Source organism: Nycticebus coucang, chromosome 7 (genome assembly GCF_027406575.1).
Source record: "Nycticebus coucang isolate mNycCou1 chromosome 7, mNycCou1.pri, whole genome shotgun sequence".
In the NCBI taxonomy this organism is placed as follows: domain Eukaryota; kingdom Metazoa; phylum Chordata; class Mammalia; order Primates; family Lorisidae; genus Nycticebus; species Nycticebus coucang.
In genome coordinates, this window is record NC_069786.1 from 93,774,781 (window position 1) to 93,797,791 (window position 23,011).

At 39.0% G+C, this 23,011-nt stretch overlaps 1 protein-coding gene across 3 annotated transcripts in view; it reads left to right on the forward strand.

Annotated features, from left to right (window-relative positions):
• The window catches only part of CCDC150 (coiled-coil domain containing 150), a 108,329-nt gene extending 101,770 nt beyond the window's left edge, over positions 1 to 6,559 (forward strand). For 2 of the 3 annotated variants that reach the window (XM_053598397.1, XM_053598398.1), the window contains 6 exons: positions 756 to 950; positions 1,482 to 1,550; positions 1,643 to 1,804; positions 2,570 to 2,656; positions 5,836 to 5,952; positions 6,249 to 6,559. In XM_053598397.1, coding sequence (XP_053454372.1) covers positions 756 to 950; positions 1,482 to 1,550; positions 1,643 to 1,804; positions 2,570 to 2,656; positions 5,836 to 5,952; positions 6,249 to 6,362 — 744 coding nt within the window. In that variant the 3' untranslated portion in view covers positions 6,363 to 6,559. The remainder of the gene's footprint in view (positions 1 to 755; positions 951 to 1,481; positions 1,551 to 1,642; positions 1,805 to 2,569; positions 2,657 to 5,835; positions 5,953 to 6,248) is intronic. The other variant, XM_053598399.1, reaches the window with a different exon arrangement.
• The last annotated feature ends 16,452 nt before the right edge of the window (positions 6,560 to 23,011 follow it).

Below are 23,011 nucleotides of genomic sequence, written 5' to 3' on the forward strand. Positions count from 1 at the left end.
GCCATCTCCTTCCTTCCTTTTCCCTTCTTATCTACCTCTTCTTCCCAAAGTTTTAGTGTCACTGACTTAAGGGCACATTAGGAGAAAGGGGACTCTGTAAGATTGTGTAATCACTATGTTGTTTTTTCACAAGAGAAATTTATTAAAATCCTTAAGAATAGAAAGCAATATATAAAAATACATGCAGTAATAGTTAATAGAGGACAAGTATTTATATAAACTACTATGTAATTTATTTTCACTTCTTAGATATGAGGCTACAAGTGACAGGAAGGAAGAGGAAAGCTTGTAGCATGATAAATCACCAAGCAATGACTGCCTGCCCGGCTCTACGTTCTTCCCCTGTATTATCTTATTTAACTGTTTTATGCATCCTGTGAAGCAGGCTGTGCTCATGCTTTTCAAATGATAAATCTTAGGCCTAAGGTAGTTAATTGTGCAAAACCACTCAGAGTGTAAGCAGTGAAACTGAGATTTAAAGTCAGGTCTGACCCCAAAACCATGCTCTGAAAATACAAGTAATGACTATCCATTTGTATCTTTTATCTAGTCTAAGATTTTGTTCTTTAATGTTAAAAATTATGAAACTCACTTGATCTGTTGCTCCATAAAACTGCTTGGTCAAATGTCATTATTATTGCCTCCCTTACCCTGCTTTTTAAAGGAAAGAAAGACAACAAAATATAGGAACAAAACTAAATAATCATCTCTTAATGGAAAGTACAAATGTTCCAATTTTTCCTTTGTTTTCCAAGCTGAAGAAATCCCTTGATGAAGCCAACTTCAGATCAGTGGAAGTGTCCCGGACCAACCGAGAGCTGCGGCAGAAACTTACAGAGCTTGAAAAAGTACTGACCAGTAACAAGGAGAAAATAAAGACTCAAAAGGCCCAAATTAAGCTCCACTTGTCATCTAAGGCGAATAATGCTCAGAATATTGAGAGGATGAAGGTTATTGAGAAACCCAAAGTCTCTTCTCACTTCTCTAGGACCCTGTGAGGATCCAGGCAGTCAGTGGTGTGAGGGGAAGATGGGGTGTAGGATCCTCGCAGCAGTAGGTGTTCTCTGGGAGTTAGAGCCACACCTGGGAGTGGAGGAGAATGCCTTCTGGGAGGACTGTCTCTTTTCACTGGAGAGACTGCTATGAAAATGTTTGGTTTCTCATTAGCTGCCAGTGTCATGTTTTGGAGTTCCACCCCTCTCCTCCATGTTGCTTATACTGGGTGTTGCTATTTTGGAGTCCCACCCCTCTCTTCCATGTTGATTATACTGGGCTTTGCTATTTTGGAGTCCCAACCTCTCTTCTGTGCTGATTAAACTGGGCTTTGCTATTTTGTCGTCAGTGAGCCAGATAGAAAAGAGAGCCCAACAGGAGCTAATAACTTTGGGTCTCATAGGGGATTCTGTCTGTCATCCTATAGGCAAAAAGAACTAGTTTTTCCACTGATCATCATCTTATGTTATTTCCACATTTACTTTCAGCAAATAGAAACAGAATTGAGGCAAATGGAGCTAATTAAGGAACAGTACCAGAAAAAAAACTATGAACAGGTAGATGATTTCAACAAACTTTATTTACTTTTCGTATAAAATCCCAAACGTGCATCAGTTCACCAAATGTCTCCCTCTTTGTATTTTACCAGTCATTGAGCATCCAGAGATTTGTGTCTGAAATGACAAACCTTCAGAAAGAGATGCAGATGTTGGCAAAGAGCCAGTACGAGACTTCAGCGCGGAATAAACAGCAAGAGCTGAGACTGGAGACGGAGCGGAAAATAAGGCAGGAACTAGAGAAGCGGTGCCAGGTGAGAGGTTTCTAGGTTCATCTCAAGATTATCAGCAAACAGCATGGCCAAAACCCAGCATTATTGCGTCTAGATTTTCTGGATTCTATAGGAGAAAACATACATTTACAAGTCGTTCATTTTAGCTAAGTCCTTGCAGCACAGAAACACCTGCTGCTGTTACAGGACTCTTTTCTTTTTCTTTTTTTAAAAATTCTTTATTAAATCATAACTGTGTACATTAATGCATTTATGGAGTACAATGTGCTGATTGGATGTACAATGTGGAATGCAATCTAACGGATTAACATGACTGTCTCCTTCTTATTTGTTGTGGCAAAAACATTCGTACTCTATTCTTTTTTATTTGCAATTTTTTTTCCGCTGGGGCTGGGTTTGAACCCACCACTTCCGGCATATGGGGCCGGCGCCTTACTCCATTGAGCCACAGGCGCCGCCCTCGTACTCTATTCTTAATAGTATAGAAATGTATCATTGCATTATGCACATTAGGTTGTACTCTTGATGTAGGAATTAATGTGAACAGGGGCATTAATCACTTTTTCTTGGTAGAATCCATAAATCAAAATCTGTAATCATATACACACATGTAAACGATAGGTTAAAATGAAAATAACAGTTTTCATTTAATAATTTGGTAGCACCTGAAGTTAGACGATATCCTACTTTTATAATTTGGTTGCCCATTTGTTATGATAGTGAGGAGGTTTTTGGTTTCATGTGGTTCATCAGAAGCTTATAAAGATTTTTGTATCACATTTTCAGGAATTGGAAGAAACTGTCAGACACCTGAGAAAATGTAAAGAGGTAACAGAGAATAAACTGAAAGAAGCCAGTGTAGAATCAGAACAGGTAAGCCAGACCCGTGGGTGTAAAGACTTGGACGAGTTTCCTTCAGTGCAACCCGGAAGCACACAAATCAGTGTGAAATCCTTCATTGACATAGCTGGCAGGAATGTCAGGTGAGAACCAGTAACTTACTTAGGTGAAGTGTTGTCTCTCTTGTAAAGAATAGGTACATATTGCCCATGTGTACTGGGTTCCTTGTATTAAAGCACACTGCCACTTCTTGCCCAAACTTGTAATAAAAAAATTTTTGTTTTAATTTTTTAATTCAAATTTTGAATTTTTGGTACTTATTTCATGTATTATAAAGAATTTTAGTATTTATTTTTTAACTTAATATTGAACAAGAAATTTGATGTAACAAATAATTACAAAACACAAGAACAGGTATAAAGTATAAGAAATTTTAGGTACCAGTAACAAATTTATGATATTTACACCTCTTAGAAGGCCAAGAGCTTCATCTTGGTCAAAATAGAAATCTCAGTTTGATGCTGCTTCAGAATCCAGGTCTTCATCTCCTGCTCCATCTGCAGGAGGCTGGAGGCTTCCCCAGCACTGCCTCCTTCTGACTTGACGTCTGAAGCAGCTTTTCTTCCTGTTGCCTCCACAGCTGATGACACTCTCTAAGGGAGGAGGTCCACAGTGTCTCTGGGCAGCTCTTCTGCCTTGCTCTTTAGCATATTTAACAACTGGTAGCTTAAAGCTCGGTGTACAAAAACTGTGTAGACATTTTCCAAGGGATTTTTAAATAATTTTTGTAAAAATATCAGTTAGATTGCCAACTCCTAAAGTGCCCTTCTAAAGTGTATGAAGATAAGTACGTGACTCTTCACTGGTCAAAAACGCTTTCCTTACAAGTTTGTTGTAAGTTCAACAAAACTGACTATCGTATGTTCCAGGGTATTATTTTGCATGTGGGTATCATTATTGCTTTTTAGAGTTACACTTTTAATGCATAAGCGTAAATGAAAGAATTTAACACATTGATGTGGGAATGGAATTACTACTACCCATATATAAGGTGCATCCTTATGTGCCCACATTATGACTTGGCTCATGTGGCACATCCAAATTTCCCCTCAGAAATTTGGGCAATAATGTGTGCAGTATACATGACAAAATATGGTAATTTTACGAATAAGATTTTGTGTCCTGTGCCAAAACATTTATATTCTACATTTACCAAGTTTCAAAATGTGTCAAATGGTTTATGAAGTGAGTGTATGATGCCCCATAATCATATCATTGTATACACTTATGATTTAATAAAAAAATTAAAAAAAAAAAAAGATTTTGTGTCCTGATGATAGATAATAGAATGCTAAAATATTAATTATACCAGAAATCCATGTCCCTACCACTACCTATAAGGGAAGATCAGCATGCATATGGATTTTAATACATTATTGTTTGACATGAGCTAATGAAAGTAGAAGCTCTTTGTTTAATCAGTAACTAGATGGGTAAAGTAGGTCCTATTTAATTAATTTGTGAATTTGCCTCTCTATTCTAGACTTAAATTGGCCTTTTTGTGGGTATTTAAAATTATGCATTTTTTAGAGCCAGAAAGGATCTTTAGGAGATCACCAGTAGCCTACCACCACCAGCCCTCATTTACAGATAAGAAAACAGATTCTTAAGCTTAAGGTATGACAATAATGTTGCTGTCAGCTGATCATGATTTGTCCCTGTTATGGCCATTAAATTAAATGATATGACTCTCTGGATGATATGTTATTTAAACCTTCTTTTAAATAACCAAGGAAGCTCTGACAAATTTGAGTTTGAATGCCCACTGTGATACTTACTGTGTGCCTGTAGGGCAATTACATTTACTTTCTTTAACTCATCAGTTACTATATCTGTAAAAGTCAGGAAGTTGATACTGGCTATATTATTCCAATAGACCAGAGTAAGTTTCAGTGAAAGTTAGCACCCTTCTCATTCTCCACACAGTAGTAGATGTGATGTGCAATGCCATTTCAAACATCTTTCCCTTCACTTCTGGTAAAGGATGCTGGAGAAAAGTAGATTTTGGTTTTGTTTGGTTTGGTTTGGGTTATACTGGTCATCAGTCTGCACCAACAGATCTAGAAAATAATTTGGCTTTGTAGCTGTCTAAAGGTTAAATGACACTAGAAAGGGGGAGTTCTGTTTTCTTATCTCTCTATAGTGTACCCACACTGTGACCTGGCTAACGGGGAACAAGCACATAGTGGTGCACTGAGGACCTGTTAATATGTCAGATATACTGCGAAGTGAAGCAGATGCAGAGTGAGCAAGACAATGGGGCCTCTGCTCTTGTGGAACTTGCCTTCCTCCACCACCTCTCAGACCTCAGATGCAAAAACCAAAAACGCTGTTCATGAAACTTAAATAACCAAAGGAGAAAAACCCGTCACTTTACTTTTCATTCTAGAGGACATATTCTGGAGTTGTTTTGAAACAACTTTATATATAAAAACCTATTGACTCTACTTCAAAATACTAAAGTGTCCCAAGAACATAGAAAAGTGTCAGCATACATAGGCACTCAATAAATGTGTGTCAAATGAATACTAATTCCAGATAATCTTCAATTGCAGAACATTAGAGGAACTGTTTTCAAGCCTAGCAAAGATACCTTGGAAGTTTGTGATTAGGAGCTAAAGTAGAAAAATATTTTGATGATAAAGGAAGTAAAAATAATGCAATTTTATACTGACCTGGTCCAGTGTTTTAGTAGTTCATTCTTTTACCTTAGAAAAAAAATCTAGCCTTTATAAATCAGGATGTGGGAGAAATACTTAGTTTTAGAGAACGGAGATCAGAAATTTAAGATATGGTTTGAACTACTATATTTTTAAGAATCCTTCATATATATTCTTTTCATTTTCAGTGTCATCTTGTACTTTCATTCTTGTCTTATTTTTCTCCTGGGCCCTCTCTTACCTTGGTTCACATCCAGAAAATATTAACAGATGCACGAAAAGCAGCAAGCCCGTGTGCATTCTTTTAACCCCTCATTAACAAATTACTCTCATCTATAGGTTATTAAGTATGTTGTGCAGATAGGTTGTAGGGACCTTGCAATCAGAATTTGGGTCTTTTACTATGTAGATAAAAAATCTCTGGAACTAATACACAAAAAGACTTGTCCTGTTTTTTGTTGTAACTTTTAATGATAACATTTATATGTTCAGATAACAGCTAACCTAGAAGAAGCTCACCGTTGGTTTAAGTGCAGGTTCGATGGCCTACAGCTTGAACTGACAAAAAACCGGTTGCAGAGGCTTCCCCGGGAAGACAGGTGGCAAGAGGTAAGGGAGAAACATAACCATCTTAAGCGGTTTTCTATTTGTTGCTTCTCAGATTTCTAAGTACAGAAATTCTCTTCTCGTCTAGCTGCTCTCTCTGTTAATCTTTAGTTTCTTTAAACTACTGCTAGGAAACCAATGAACTAAACTTTTTTATTATAAAGTTCCACTTCTCCTAAACTGTCTAGATTAGAACCACCTATCTTGATGAATAAATGACATTCATAGAAGCAAAACAGATCCTAATTGCTGCAGTTAGTTTTGAACAGTCAGTGGTAGGTGTGTTTTCTTTCCAACAGGACCAAGATGTAAGGCACGGTATCCCGTCCAGCCAATCTGCTCTACAGCGATGGGAGAATAAACAGAATCTTAGGCTCATGCCCAAGAAGTATTCTGAGATAGAGAGGAAGTGATGTCCTTGACAGAGGAGCTTCTTTGTGTATAGCTACACCTTCAGGATTCTGCGAGCCTAGCGACTAGGGCTGTCCTGTTTCTACGGTCATAAGAGCATGAAGTCTTTAAAGAAAGTGGGCTGAAGACTTTGGACCTGAGTTTATCCTTTTATGAACTCTTTGATATCAATACAGAACCAACCCATGTTTTTAGTTCCTTTCCCAGTTTTCCACCCAATAAATTTATATTAATTTATTGTATGACAGGAGATGCTACTGTATGATACCTGGCTATTTTTATAAGTTCATTTTATCAAAAGGCATTTAGTAAGGTACTAAATGGTATGGCTACTTAATACTATCATACTTTGTTTTGATGAAATGTCCTAGTCTAACATTCAGTAGATAATTCCTAGAAATAGAATCAGTTGGACAGTGATAAAAGCTCTTCCACTGTCTTGGAAACTTACACACTTCAGTATTGGCTAATTATCAGCATATCTTTAAAAAAACTAATTTCTCTAGTCTTAAAAAAGACATCTCCGGGATAGTATTTATAGCTTCCTTGGCTATTTAAAAGAAAGTTTATTGAATCCAGCAGTCTGTTCTGTTCAGGGAGACTGCCTGACCAACATAGCTCTTCTTTACTGTATGTAGTAAGCAATAAATTCAGCTTTGTCTTTTTATTTTTGATTTTGAATGACAGATTAGGTAATCTAGATGTAACATATGTAAATGGTTGACATAATACGTGGCTTAATGAATCCTTGAGGATGGTAGCTGTTGCTGATATTATCAGGTCCTAAATCATGTAAGCAATTAAAAAATTGGAAAGAACACCAAATATAAGACTGTTAGAGGTTGATGAGCCTGCCACTCATTATCTGATATAAAAAGACAAAGATAAATTTATTGCTTATTAATTCATTAAGGGAGAACTTTGTTGTTTGGGCATAGTCCTCCCTGAGCAGAGCAGACCATTGATCTCATAAAGGATTTGGGGGAATGTGGAGTTTAGGGATTAGAAAACTCTCAGAGGCACAAGTGGGCTGACATCTACCACAGTGTAGTTACTGGGTGAGACTGTTGTTTTGTTCATTCACTGACATTTAGAGACATGTTTATTGGAGTGAGTCCATTCCTGTTTGTTTGACTTTCAGGAGTAAGGGACTGTCACTGGTTTTCAGGCTTGTAAAAATATGTACACTATGGCAAATTGTCAGTGATCTAATGGACAAGTTAAAAACTGATTCTGATAGCTGCTTGTTATGGCTTTGAACAGTCTGTTCTTGGGAGGGTGGGAACTTTTATTCTTTGCGCCACCTTTTGTTCTTCATATCATCTGTTAGAGCAGTGGCTCTATGGAAGCATTTAAGATTAAACAGCAGATGTCAGACAACTGTTTTGTTAATCCAGGTACAATATGAAGTGTTAGCACTGGTGCAGACAACTTTATGGTAGAAAAAGACAATTCATGGCTATTTTATTGCCCATAGCTATTTTGGTTGTATGGTTTGAATGTCTCCCTTCCAGAATTCATGTTGAAACTTAATCTCCATTGCTGTGGAATTAAGAGGTGGGGCCTTTGGGGAAGTGATTAAGTCATGAGGGCAGAGCATTATAAAAGGGCTGGAAGGAACTAGATTAGACCCTTTTGCCCTTCTCTCTTCCACCACATGAGGACAGCAGCCTCCAACCCTTCTGGAGTATACAGCAGCAAAGTGCCATCTTGGAAGTGGGCAGCAGGGCCTCACCAGACACCAAACCTGCCAGGGCCTTGATCGTGGACTTCCCAGTCTCCAGACTGTAAGCAATAAATTTCTGTCATTTATAAGTTACCCACTCTGAGATATTTTGTTATAGCAGCAGAAATGGACTAAGACATTTGATTAAGGAATTTCCATTTGTTTGCTGTGAGCCAAAGCTCTATACTTACTAGGTCAGCCAAAGTAAGGGAATATGTTTTTGATGGTCTCCTCAAGTTATCTAACTACTATGAGATAGATCACTAGATGGGTACCTTAGGAGTCTTTCCTCAAAAAGGGATTTATCTTTTTGGATTCTTTATAAGAAGATATAGTCAACTTGAGGGTACTGTGGAGCCATAACCTTGAAAAAGCCTAACCAAGAGCCCCATAGGATAATTAACCTTGGTCCTGGGTTGCCACTGAAAACCTTGGTCCTGAATTCCATATAGGAAAAAGTTATGACCCAAAGGAAATGATCAATTTTCATGGGTGTCAATGTATTATCCCTAATTGGTATAATGCCAGTCACAGTTATATGCTAGGGATATATGTATGTCTTCCTTGTCCAGAACAAGGACATTTTTATTCCCTTATGTATTGTCCTCCAAGGGTAATTGATAAAGTCAGTGTAACATATTTTTATATTATTTTTTAGATTGGCTGTTCTGGCTTAGGAGAAATGAATTATCATTAGATTGGTGATCATTTGTAGTTAAGAAATGGGGATGTGATAACTAAATCAGAATTTTATAAGTTTAAATCAGTAAAGAGAAGAGTATTACCAAAGGAATAATAGACAAGAATATATAAAAGAGAGTGTGACAGAATCATCTCATTCTGATTGTCATAGGTAGAAGTACCTATTTTGTGTGATCATCTGTGTATTCTAAGGCTTTGGGAGTTAACAATTAGCTTCTGTAGACCACCTGCTTCTGGAAGTTCTCTGGAGAACTTTTTGATCTTTAATGGGTATAACTTTCTAATTCCATTAAGGCCTTTTCTTTTCCAGAGGACTGAAAGTTATATTGGCAATAAAGATTTTGGTTAAAGTGCAAAGCTTATGTAATTCATATCATGTATAAATATTCCAGCTTAATATGTTCCTGTATCATTAGATAGATAGAATGTCCTTGGTAGGAAACATCAAACTCTTAATCATTTGTTGGCTATTAGTAAGTGCTGACTTTGTGATGGGAAAAAATACTTCTACCCATCCAGAATATAAGTGTGTATGTGTAAACATACACCATATAACATGTGGAATGAAACAGTTGTGTAAAATCAACTTAGATAGAGTCTCTTAGGATATACTTCTAGTTCATATCCCACTTTTACAGTTTTTCCAATTAATTTCATTACAGATGAGATTTGATCTGGTCACATTCTTCATCATCCAAAAACGTTTCCTCCAGCATTTAATATTGTGGCAAAATTTTTCCCTACTGTGATAGGTTTTCTTATATAAGATTTTAGTAAGTATCTATTTGAAGTTTTATCCAGTGGGACTGAGTGGCCATTCTCGTTTTATTAGAACTTATCCCTAAGGATCTTATAAACTGATCATTCTTAGTGCTTCTGTACAGAATTTGACAGTGGGAAAGATTTAGTGTATTTAAGATAAAGTCCTTGAACTTTTCCACGGATTTGCTATTTGTTGATTATTGTCATTGTATAAGATGTCTTTATTTAGGGACTTTAAAGTTGAAACAGCCAGACCTAGAGGAGGAGGGGGGGTGGTTTCGGGATGATTCAAGTGCAGATCATGAGGTATTAGATTCTCACAAGGAGCACATAACCTAGACCCCTCGTACACATGCTTTACAATAGGGTTTGCGCTCCTGTGAAAATCTAATACTGCACTTATTGACAGGAGGTGGAGCTCAGGTGGTGATGCAAGTGACGGGGAACTGCTGTAAACACAGATGAAGCTTCACTTGCTTGCCTGCTGCTCGCCTCCCGCTGTGGGGCACAGTTCCTAATAGGCCACAGACTGGGGCTGGGGACCACATTGTGGGCCCCAACTTCGATCACAGCAGTACCCTGTTTCCTCAAAAATAAGACATCCTCCGAAAATAAGACCTACTTACAGGAAAGATAAGACGTCCCCTGAAAATAAGACCTAACGCATCTTTGGGAACACACGTTAAAATAAGAGACTGTCTTATTTTCAGGGAAACAAGGTAGTATCAAAGTGGTATCAAGTCATAAGCTAATTCATATTTGTTCATTTTTAAAGGCTCAGAAAGACCCTAAAGGTCTTTTTTTCTATAAAAGAGTTATTCTAAAAGCATTACAGCTACTAGAGTATATATATTTATTCCCTTATTTTCAGAATTTTTCATGCCCCACAGAAGGCCATAGTTTGGTCATTTAAACAGTTTGGCTTCTGGTAAGAAATTCTTTGGGCCAGACACAGTGGCTCATGCCTATAATCCTGGCACTCTGGGAGGTCAAAGTGGGTGGATTGCTTGAGCTCAAGAGTTCAAGACCAGCCTGAGCAAGAGTGAGACCCGGTCTCTAAAAATAGCCAGGCATTGTGATGGGTGCCTGTAGTCACAGCTCCTCAGGAGGCTGACGCAAGAGAATCACTTGAGCCCAAGAGTTTGAGGTTGCTGTAAGCTATGACACCAGGGCACTCTACTCAGGGTAACAAAGTCAGACTCTGTCTCAAAAAAAAAAAAAAAAAAGGAATTTGAGACATTTGATGCTCTTTATATAACTATCCTGATCTGTCCCTTTTATTTTTAATATAAGATCCATCAATAAACAATATTAAGAGTGTACAAATGTACATTTGTATTGGAGTGTACAAATGTTCTGTTTAGGGAATGAACACATTTCTTGACTTAGTATAATGAAACATAAATATAAGAAATGTAAGTAAGAAATATAAAATTGCTGGGTTAAGACTGTTGAGCCAAGATCTCTGCTTTTGACCAAGACTGGGGAATAGGGACCAAATTATCTTCCCACCGAAAACAACCAAGAAATAGATGAAATATTGGTTTTTAAGACACTGGACATCGTACAGCAAAGAATAGTGACCCCTGAGAAAAAAGGAACAGATGAGGTGATCCCTATCATTGCCTCTGTGTTGAGAAGGAATCAAGGTGCCCAGAATTAAGGATGGAGCTGAGTGCAGAGAGACAAAAAGGCAGCTGCAGTACCAGGAGAGAGTACCAGAAAGGGGAGAGCTGAACAGCAGCCCAGTTCAGATGTCTGCAGAGTATTCAGCTGAGTACTGGTCAGCACATGCACGTGAGGAAACTGCCTAAAGCCGAAAAAGAACCCTCCAAAAGGTTAGAGGTAATGATGCCTGGCACACAAACATAGTGCCAGTTCCCACCAGTGAGACTCAGAAACCTCAAGATTTATGGGGCATTGGGTAGAGTATACAAAAGGGTGAAAAGTTAGCCACCAGGTGAACACTGCTGTGGTCCCACCTAATGAATCGTAAAAGTAAAATCCCAATGATCTATTTCTAAGCAGCTGTATTCCAGAACATAGCTTATTTATAGGAATACTAAAATATATGGCACCCATCAAGGTAAAATCACAGTATCTAGAATCTAATCCATAATTATCAGGTTTATAAAGAAGCAGGAAAATATACCCTATAATGAGAAATCAGTCCAAAGTGACCCAAAACTAACATAGATGTTAGAGTTAGCAGGCAGGGCATTAAAGACATGTTATGACTGTATTCTATATGTTCAAAGAGTGTTTCACTCGGGGATGGTAATATGAGAATGAGATAGTCATGCGTCACTCAACAATGGGAATAGGTTCTGCAAAGTGTGTCCTCAGATGATTTTGTTATGTAAACATATATGGTGAGCATATTTATACAAACCTAGATGGAATAGCCTGCTATACTCCTAGGCTATATGATATAGACTGTTGCTCCTATGGTATAAACCCGTTAGGGTAGGCAGTTGTAACACAATGGTATTTGTGTATTTAAACATATCTAATTATAGAAAAGGTACAGTAAAAGTACTGATGTATAATCTGATGGGACCAGTACTGTGTATCCAGTCTATCATTGAAAGAAATGATGTTATGTAGTACATTAAAGTAGTGATTATAATTTATAATTATGTAATTAACTGGTAGAAAAATGATGGTGGTTTTCTTTAGCAATAGAAATTTCCACATGTGGTATTATCACATTTAAAGATAATCCTAATTACAAGATCTATAGATGTTTTGACTAATTTTTTGAGTGTTTGATTATTCTGAAGCAAAGAGGCTAAGCCATGGCTGCTAAATTAAGAGATAGATAATGGTTCTTCTGTGTGTGTGGTGTTATTGAGTTAACACCCCTAAAGCATGGCCTAACTTTTTCATACTTCTACAAAAAGATTTATGAAAATCTAGGAAGAATCAATCTGGACTCTAATTGACTTGGCTCTCGTTAATTTACCTGTGGAATATTTGGCCCTAGGGATTCTGAGACCATTGCTATTTCTCTGGTAATTTCTTGAGGTATTTCCTGAGATTAGTATAGGTATTCTAATGTCATATAGTCATTAGAATACCTATAGTCATATGTCCTTACATATCCAGGAAAGGATCCAGTACATATTATTTTGCAGTAGATCCTAAGCATTAAATCCATAGGTAACACAAAGAATAAAGGGATATTATTCTTACAGTGACCCCAATGCATCAGCTACAGGTCAAGACTTATGAAAGGACCTAGACATTATACCCTGTAAAATTCATCATTTATTGTCTTCTTTCATTATCTCTCCATCTCACTATAAGTCAATTTGTCTTTTTGCATTTTTACGTTTTAACAACTTTAAAATTCTGCTCTGAAGGATCTGATGTCCCATTGTAGGGGTATTAACTATGAAAAACTATTATCAACAAGAATGCTGTGTTGTTCCACTTGGTAGCTTAAAGGAAGGGCAGGAAATTGCTATGAACTAATTGGAGTGGCATCATTTGATTTTGGATAGGTGTCCTTCAGTTTCTCGTCAGTGTTAGACAATTCTCTCAGTGACCCATTTGCTTACAGTATCTCCTGGTTTCTTTACCTATAGGCTTCTAATTCTTAGCAGAAAACTTTTTGGTCTTATTTTTATGTCAGTGGTCAGTTGTTTATCTAAAGAGCCATGAGTTGTATTAATCTCTAGCTTGTTTGCTTTCTAAGGCCACATACTAGATGTTTTCTAAAATAGTTTCATATTTCAATTTATTTTTTCTTAAGTTTTTAGATTTGAGCTCATTCACAAAAAGAGGAAATAAGGCTTCCTTTACTTCAGCTATTGGGTCTACCCTAGAATACTGTGTGAAACTGCCAAATAGTTGATAGCATTTGGGATCTCTCTTTTCGAGAACTTTTATCTGGCTCTTATTTGGTAATAAGTCTCATTTCACTGAGCAAGATGGCCTCAAGTTGGCACCGTATTATATGATCATATGTTTCCTGTTCTTTGAACAATAAGGAATCTGTAAACTACCTGCTAATGTAAACCCTTTTATAAATGGTCAGAAACAAGATATGATGTTTTGCAGACTAGAATATACTGCAAAATATTTCTGCTTGCTAACCTCAGCAGAAAGAGAGCTTTTCTTTTTCTTATAATTTCAATAAGATGCAGCCTCAATGGACTAAATGGTCACATGCCCACTCTCAGCCAATCACTATAACTTAAAAGATAGATTATACTTTGAATGGCTAGGTCTAGGCCATGTGTCCATCTGTGAAAGTGAGGGTGGTTCCCCAAAGGAAATATAGATGTAATGTTCCTAGAAGAAAAGGGAAATAGAAGTAAGTTGGGCCCAAACCACAGATGTCCATCACAAGAGCTATAAGATTGTAGATAAAGAAAATACACCAATGTAATTTCTATTGAATTTTTTTTCTCTGTCACCTGGGTAGAGTACTGTGGCATCATAGCTCACAGCAACCTCAAACTCCTGGGCTCAGATGATCCTCCTGCCTCAACCTCCAAAGTAACTGGGACTACAGGTGCCCACCATAATGCCCAGCTAATTTTTCTGTTTTTACTAGAGACAGTGTCTCACTCTTGCTCAGACTGGTCTCGAACTCCTGAGCTCATGCAATCCATCCACCTGGGCTTCCCTGAATGCTGGGATTGCAGGCATGAGCCACTGCGCCCAGACTCTACTGAACATCATCAGTGCTGTAGCCAGAGAGCTCTGAGTAGGTGCTAGGGTCTTCTCTTAAACTGACACCCCTTTTCTTCCAGAGCCACAAGTTGTCAAGTTCTTTCTGAAGCTTTGAAAACAGATTCTTTAATAACCTATAGACAAAAACTTCCAGGCAGCTAAAGACAATAGCAGTTACATAGCTACTTTCCTCCCAGTGTTTCCTACATAAGCAATCTGGAGCAAAAACTGAAAATAACTTCTACATAAAACCACATCCAATCAGGCTCAGTGGCTCACACCTGTAATCCCAGCACTTTGGGAGGCCGAGGAGGGAAGACTGCTTGAGGCCAGGAATTTGGGGTTGCATTCAGCTCTGGATGATGCCATTGCACTCCAGTCTGGGTGAGAGATGAGACTCTGTTGCAAAAAAATAAAAATACCCTACCCTCAGTATAACCTAAAGTCAGACAATATGCTAAATCTTCAAAATAATTAAAAAGAAAAGAATCATCAAATCCCTAAACACGTTCTTTCACACTTTTGCTGCAGAGGCTTATGATAACTCCCACCTCACCACAAGGCTGTATAGCAAACAAAGGCAGACCAACAAAGACTGCAGGGATGACTGAAGAAGTAAGCTAGTGAAGGGGTCTAAGGTTGATCCCCACACAAAGACTAAATGTACCCTAAGTCTGGAAATAAAAGAAGCTGACCAGAGCATGAACTACAGAGAAGGGACTTCATGGTAAGCATGATTTAAAGGTGCAGGCATAATTTAAGGAACACTTTGGAGAGGAAGAAAAAAAGTGAAAAGGAAGGGAGATGTACCTTCTGGCAATTGGATTATTAAAGGTAAAAGAACAAAAGGAGAAGGAAATTTTAGAGCCTAGAAGAAAAGAAAAAGAGAAGCATAAAATCAAAGGACTCATAACCCTTCCCACAACTACTCTGGAAAAGTACCTAGACTTTGCTCTTTTGACAAAAGAATGGGCACAGTAAACCAGAAATAATGCAGAACAACCTGCTGCCACAAACACGAACAGCAGGGAAGTTAAGTCCACACAGAACTACATAAAATCAAGTGTGAAATTCCCTACATATCAACTTAGGAAAATAGCTCGGCTGCTAGGGTGCCAGCCTCATACACCGGAGCTGGCAGGTTCGAACCCAGCCCAGGCCTGCCAAATAACAGTGACAACTGCAACCAAAAAATAGCCAGGCGTTGTGGAGGGCGCCTATAGGCCCACTACTTGAGAGGCTGAGGCAAGAGAATCGCTTAAGCCCAAGAGTTTGAGGTTGCTGTGGGCTGTGACGCCATGGCACTCTACCCAGGGCAACATAATGAGACTCTGTCTCCAAAAAAAAACAAAAAAAACACATGAATGAGAAGAAATTCAGAGTGAACATACTAAACAAACATATTCAGACAAACTTTGAGGATATGAAAAACCACTGTGAAATAGAAATTCAAAAACAAAGGGCAGAAATATAAAAAAATCAAAGAAATAAATGGAGAGTAGATTTAAATGAAAATAAGCGTCACTGGAAACAAGAAAACGAAAATTACACAATGGAAAAACTACAAAATATGAGAAAAAAGGACAGGTAAAGAAGGACTAATATTTATGTTCTTGGAACCTGTGAGGAAGAAAAATAAAACAATAGAACAGAGGCAATATTTAAAAGTGTAATCTAAGAACACTTGTCAATAATAGAAAAAAAAGATTCTATACATTGACAGGGCTTACTCAGTACCTGAGAAAAACTGAATGATCATCTTTGAGACATATTCTAATACAAGTATTGATTTCAAAAACAAAATATTCACAAAGACAAGAAAACTGGCATTAGGCCTCGAGAAACCAACATGCTGAGCAAGGTGGCGGGGGAGCCCCAGCGTGGTCGGCAGAATTCCTAGCTATGCTCCAAGATTTCTCAGCATCTGTTGTACAGACCCATATCATCCCTGGGACTGTGAAAATGATGGATTTCACTTTCGTGATTAGATTATACGACACAGTTAACTTTAAGAATGGGAGATTATCCGAGAGGGCCTGCCTTAATCACATAAGCTCTTTAAAAGTAATTTTCTCCAGCTAGTTGCAGAAGAGAAACAGATTTGAAGTATAAAAAGGATTTTGTGTGCCCTTGCTGGCTTGAAGAGGAGGAAGCCATGTAAGTAGGTGGCCTCTAAGAGCTGAGAGTGGCCCCTGGATGGAAGCCAGAATAAAGTAGAGACCTCAGTCACCAAACTGCAAGGAACGAAATTCTGCCACCAAACTGAGCAAGCTCAGCAGCTGATTCTTCTAAAATTGCTCTATGGTCTGGGGCCAGGTGGAGATTGAGATGAATAGAGGTAGAGTCTGTCTGGCTCAGTCTGGGCCGCTAGTCCATTTCCTGACAGCCCTTCTGCTGCGCCTTCTCTAGTACCCAAAGAGGTTGCCTTTGGGCAAGGAGAGTCTGCCCAAAGTAGTTTACCAAAGAGACACTCTAGAAATTAAGGATTCCTGCCAAAGAAAGCACCACAGTCTCAAACAGGCTTTCCTTCCCCAAAGTGAGGTATGTGCCAAACTCTCTCCCTATACTTTTAAAAACACTTCTGTAGCAGCTCCAAGACATTGTAGTAGCTGAACAGAGAGCTACCCTTCCTCACTGATTTCTCTACAGTAAAGTCTCAGCTTCCCCTTCTTCCGTCAGAATGAACAAGACTCTCAGGAGTTTTTTTAGTCTCTTGTGTTGCCTGAAGATGTCCTGCACACACCAGCACTTTTGACTTCCCTGTCTCCACCGCCTTTATAAACATATGGTCGTAAGTTCTTGACTTACCTTAGCAGACACAAAGTGATAAGAGTTCTGGCAAAGCCAAAAGTTCATTATTAAACCCTTCATCAGTCCCTGAACTCTCTGTATTTTTAATCCTCACAACATCTCAAAGGAGGGCCTTGTAAATCCTTTACAACCTATCCCTGCCTCTTAGTCTCTGAGTCCACCCATATTTCTGTGGGTGGACTTCAGAAATAGCCTCTTGCTCCCCCACTTTCTGTTTCCCTGTTAGGTTTCCACATAGGCTAGTCCAGTGGTCCTTTCTGTTCCCTATTTTGGCAGTCCAAATGCAGATGGGACTGATCTGCTTTCAACTGCCATCCTTCCAAGAACGCCACTTGATTTTCCAGGACCTTTCTTACTTTCCTAAACACAATCCCAACTTTATATTGAAATTTCATGTTGGCTATAAAAGGGAAAAAAGACTGATAAATTTGATCATACCAAAATCAAAACTTGAGTTAAAAAAAAAACATAAATTGAAAAGAGGAGTGACTGGGCGGCACCTGTGGCTCAGTGAGTAGGGCGCCGGCCCCATATGCCGAGGGTGGCGGGTTCGGACCCAGCCCCGGCCAAACTGCAACAAAAAAATAGCCGGGCGTTGTGGCGGGCGCCTGTAGTCCCAGCTACTCGGGAGGCTGAGGCAAGAGAATCGCGTAAGCCCAGGAGTTGGAGGTTGCTGTGAGCCGTGTGACGCCACGGCACTCTACCGAGGGCCATAAAGTGAGACTCTGTCTCTACAAAAAAAAAAAAAAAAAAAAAGAGGAGTGACAAGCCTTAATACTAGATTAAGAACGCCTATAATTCAGTTAAGCAAGCTAGGACCCAATGTTTTTTGAATGGGCAAAAAATGACAAAAGCAAGATTTTTTTATACATACACACACGTGTGTACGTGCGCACACACACACACACGAGAAGATAGGTTTCGGCTAAATAAAACAATTTTTCACCTATCAATTAGAGAAAAAAGTTTGAAGCCAGTAACCTCACACAATTGTTACAGCCACATGAGAGGGCACCTTGGCAGGGGGTACTATGTTAAAAAGCATGTACCCTACCATCTAGTAATTCTGGCTATACACACTGCAAGGTGTGCAGAGTTCTCTTCTTTCTCCCCCGGAAAAGCTAACTTCTTTACATTCTTGGAGAAAAACTTTAGGCTTTTCCTGTGAATCATCTGCAAGACAAACAGACCTTTTGTTGTAAACATTGACACTTGCTGTAGAACTTCAGCATGCTAACAGGTTACCAAATCTTTTTTTTCCCTCAGTTTTACCAAAGAGATCCTCTAGAAAAAGTAGGGATGGGAAGAAAAAAGAATAAATTGAGAGGAAGAAAAAGAAACCCTATTCTGTCATTTAACTGCTGACACACTCAGGATATTTTAGGTTTTAATAATCTAGAGATAGAATCAATGGGAATAAGTTCTTCCCTCTTTCCAAAACTAGCTTTAATTTGCAACTTAAAGGTAAATGCTTTCCAGTCTTTTTCATGTCCTGGCATACAGATTAAACAGCACTGTTTGTAGGGGTTTGCTGGGATAAGAGGCACAGACTGGGAACTGCTGGCCTCCAGGCCATGATGCTCACTGCTCCCAACCCAAAGCCTGGGAGGAGCCCTCAGGAAGTCTTGTGAGTGGCATGCGCCATCTAGTGGTCAGATTCTCTTCCTTTCTCTTCTGTCAGATAAAACTAACACCCAAAGTGGAGAAAATGCAGCTATCATGCCTCCCCCACAGCACAAATTTACCACTCATCTCTGTCCAAACACAATTGAACTTAATTGTCTAAAGCATGTTACTAGAAGAATTCTTAATTGAACTATCTGTAGTTACGTAGGTATCTTTAAATAAGGAATATTTTGCTGCGTTCAAACCCCTGAAGCTAGAAGAATACACAATACTATTGTTCAGTAGCTTTAGAAAGTGGAAACAGAACTGGCTGTAACAGGATTGACTTCTACTGGTTCTTTTTGCAGCTCCAGGTCCCAGGGCCAGAGGGGTCTATCTCTTTATTGGCTTTTCTTTCCCCTTCTACACTTGCTTGAACTCTCTTCTTGGGATAAAAACACCTGACTCTCCACTAAAATGCTGAGTGGTCCTGCTAATTCTCACTCTAATGTTAGCATGCTTACCATACCATGAGTCTGCAAACGGGATTAATTCGGGGTATAACCTTCAGGGTTGTGAACTAGACTTTTTTGGTGAATGCTGAAAAATGCGCAGCGAGAAACACGTTAGGGGTCCTGCTGTTCTCCTGTCTGTGCTGATGGGAACAGAGCAAAGGGACAGAGCTCTTTGGATATGAATGCTCAAATGTGGAGGGATGGATACTGAAATTTTTTCTATCCAAATATTGAAAGTTGACATAATGTATTAAGACAATTAAATTTATGAAGTACAATTCTAAATTTACAGAAATGTACTGCCACCTACCGTCATAAAAAAAAAAATCATTGCAGGAATACACTTTATAAATCAGGGTGATCAGACATGTTGAACCATAAATGAATTTATAAGATATGGTAACTGCCATGAAGAACTAACAATTTGGACTGTTTTGTAACCTTAATTTTCTTATCTGAAATTTTCTCATCTCTTCATTCTTCCATTTTATCTTTTTAAAATTCTATTTTCCCCTTCTCGTCACTGATTGTTCACAATTATGTTTTGAATTTCATAAAGCTTATTCTTTGCCTTTTTATAGCATCCTTATTTATAGGTTATTTTTTCATCTGGGGATATTAATTGCATTTTCTTTGTTTTCTATGCCTTGCATTTAGCTCTGTTCCTCTGGAGTTCTTTCCCCACCTCCATTTGCTTTTAATGTCTAATGACCATGTGCTGCACTCACCCCCACAGCAAGGTGCCAGCAGGCTGACTGGGGCTCAGGGGCAGGGGAGGAGTTTGTTCCCTGGCAGGCTTGCCTGACCAGGATGGGCTTTTCAGGGTGATCCTCTGATTGTCAGTATATGTTAGCTTTATTTTCTCGAGCAGGATTTTTTCCCCCAAAGGGAATACCTTAATCTTCTGCTTAAAAGATAGTAACTTGATGCCAGTTTTCTTGGACTTACATAGGAAAAAGAAGCTGGCCATCTCACTGTTCAGTGCGTAGACTAAGATTTAATCTTCTGCTTTTAGTGTAACACCCTGACCTTCATCTGTGCCTGGTATTCCTGAATTCACAAGTCCTGACTCAACAGTTCCAAAAAACAAACCACCAGTGTTCCATAGGGGAGTGGTGACATAAGGACCTGCTCTGGTGAAGAGGGTAACTGTGAGGGTCTTATTGCTTCCTAACACTGACTTTGCACCACTCCACTGGCTTTAACCCCACCTCACCTGCCTTTGGAAGCACTGAATGCTTCTTATGCACGAGCTTTAAGGTCTTTGATCAGCTGCTTCTGCCCATCTCCCCACCACTTTCTATAGACACTTAGCTTTCATTTTTCTCTATTTAGCTACCAATTGCCTGTTTGCTGCTTAATTTCTAGCATTGTTTTGTCCCAGACTGAGCAACATAGTAAGATCTCATCTCTACAAAAAATGGAGGGGGCGGCACCTGTGGCTCAGTGAGTAGAGCGCCAGCCCCATATACTGAGGGTGGCGGGTTCAAACCCGGCCCCAGTCAAACTGCAACAACAACAAAATAGCTGGGCGTTGTGGCAGGCGCCTGTGGTCCCAACTACTCCGGAGGCTGAGGCAAGAAGAATTGCCTAAGCCCAAGAGCTGAAGGTTGCTGTGAGCTGTGATGCCACAGCACTCTACCAAGGGCAACAAAGTAAGACTCTGTCTCTTTAAAAAAAAAAAAAAAAAACAAAAAGAAATGTTAAGCCACGTGTGGTGGTGTACACTGTAGTCCCAGCTACTGTGGAGGCTGAGACAGAAGGATCACTGGAGTCCAGGAGTTTCAGGTGGCTGTGAGCTATGATGCACCACTACTCTCTAGCCTAGGTGACAGAGAGCCTATCTCAAAATATTGTCATCTGCCTGTCAAACTCTTTGGCCTTGAGTTTTAACTCTTATTTTTTACTTGTGGGGGGAGGAGGGGAGTTAGGAACTTGGTTTCTTGAAATGTCTATTGTGGCTCTGTAGACCAGGAGTGAGGCAGTTGATAGTCTTCAACTGTTGGCACCTTCGATGTATGCCTCAGCTTCTGAGGAGGTCATGAAGAGGTCCCTCCTCTTGTCAGGGAGGTCACAGCTGATGACTGAGCAAGGCCGAGACCCGAGGACTTGCTAACCACATCCAACATCAACAGGTTCCTTTAACAGGCACTCTGCCCCAGAGCCCCCCTTTGGGCTGGTGGAGACAGGTTCACAACACAACCTATTGATTCCCTCTGTCCAAGCTTCATGATTGGCTTCACATCTCACTATCCCCTACATTCTGTTCCTATGGCTGCTAACAAATTAGATGGCTTCAAAAACAGAAATGTAGTCTCTCACAGTTTGGGAGGCCAGAAGTCTGAAATCAGTACCACTTTGCCAAAATCAAGGTGTGGGCAGGATACCTCTTCACTCCCAGACTCTTGGTAAGAATTTTATCTTTTCCTTTTCCAGCTTCTGTTAGCTGCCAGCTGCCAGCATTCCTTGGTCTGTGACACTACTTATAATTCACAAATTTTTATATTCCTGTTTGCTTCTTGTGAAACGGCTAGAAAGCAGGAATGCTATATGGAAAGGATAATGGAATGGTAATGGGTCAGTTACGGGGTGTGTGTGAAGTTGACAGAAAACTCAAGCTAGGATGAACATTAAAGCATAAGTTATACAATCAAGGATATCTTATAGAACGGATCCAAAGGTAAGAATGGTGCTGGCCTAGCAACATTTAACATTTCTAAAAGCTAGAAAAATCTCTGGGAATTCAGAGTACTCCAGGTCTCATCTTTATTTCTCTTAATGCATAAACCTCACTTTTTTTTTTTTTTCAACAGAATAAGGTAACTGCTACTTGGCCTCATAGCTCTGAAGTTCTGTTCCATAGAAAGGCTCTTATCTCAATTTTAAAATTCCCAGTGGAGGAGGGAAGAAATTCTTTATTGGCCTAGCTTCATTCAGATGTCCTGATGGATCAACTGTGAGCAGGAGAAGCAAACCTCATTGCATAAAACAGGGATCAGGATCCCACAGCTGGGTGAAGATAGTAGGTTAGGGAGTAAATATGAGCTTTAAAAAAGATATCCCAAGAGATGTTTACTATAGCTGCTTTAATAGGCTGAAGCCTTGAAGACAGAAAAAGTGGCAATTTCCTTTTTCTTTCTAAAATAAACTTATGTTCAATTTTTATGTTTTTCTGAACTAGAGCAAGAATGTTCCTTAGAGAAGGTACATCTCTAAGCAAGGAAGTAGCCTACTAGTTATCGACATACCATTTAACTTCTATTAGGTGGGTTATGAGACCACGCCCCCACCACCATAGCCTTATAGGTGGTTCTCTGAGAGAATCAGAGATAATCTAAAGTATCTAACACTGTACTTCGCACATAGTAGCGTAGTATAAACTCAGCAAATGGTAGGTAATGATTTTAAATGCTAAACAGAATTTAGGTACTATCAGCCTCTTTTTTTCTTAGAAGACTGCTGGAGAGATTTATTTTTCCTTATAAGGCAGTTTAGCAGACACTAGTGTCACAGTCCAGTGAGCTAATTCAATGTTCAGATCTACAGAATTCTAAATAAATCTAACTTACTAGTCTACCACAGTTAGCTTTACCCATAAATAGCATGAAATAAATGACCATGTGAAACCTTCATTATAAAAATAAAATTTACTTAAATTATATTTACACAGACAGTGCTCAGAATATTTACTTATTGTATACAAGTTATGTTTCTCAGCAAGTTATACATACAGTATAAATAGCAGTAAGAATTCCTAAAAAGCTCGCATTATAGTTCTTTGGTCCTGTGCCTCATACTTGCTTCTTAAAATTGGACTGGATCTTACAATCCATATGTACATTTATTA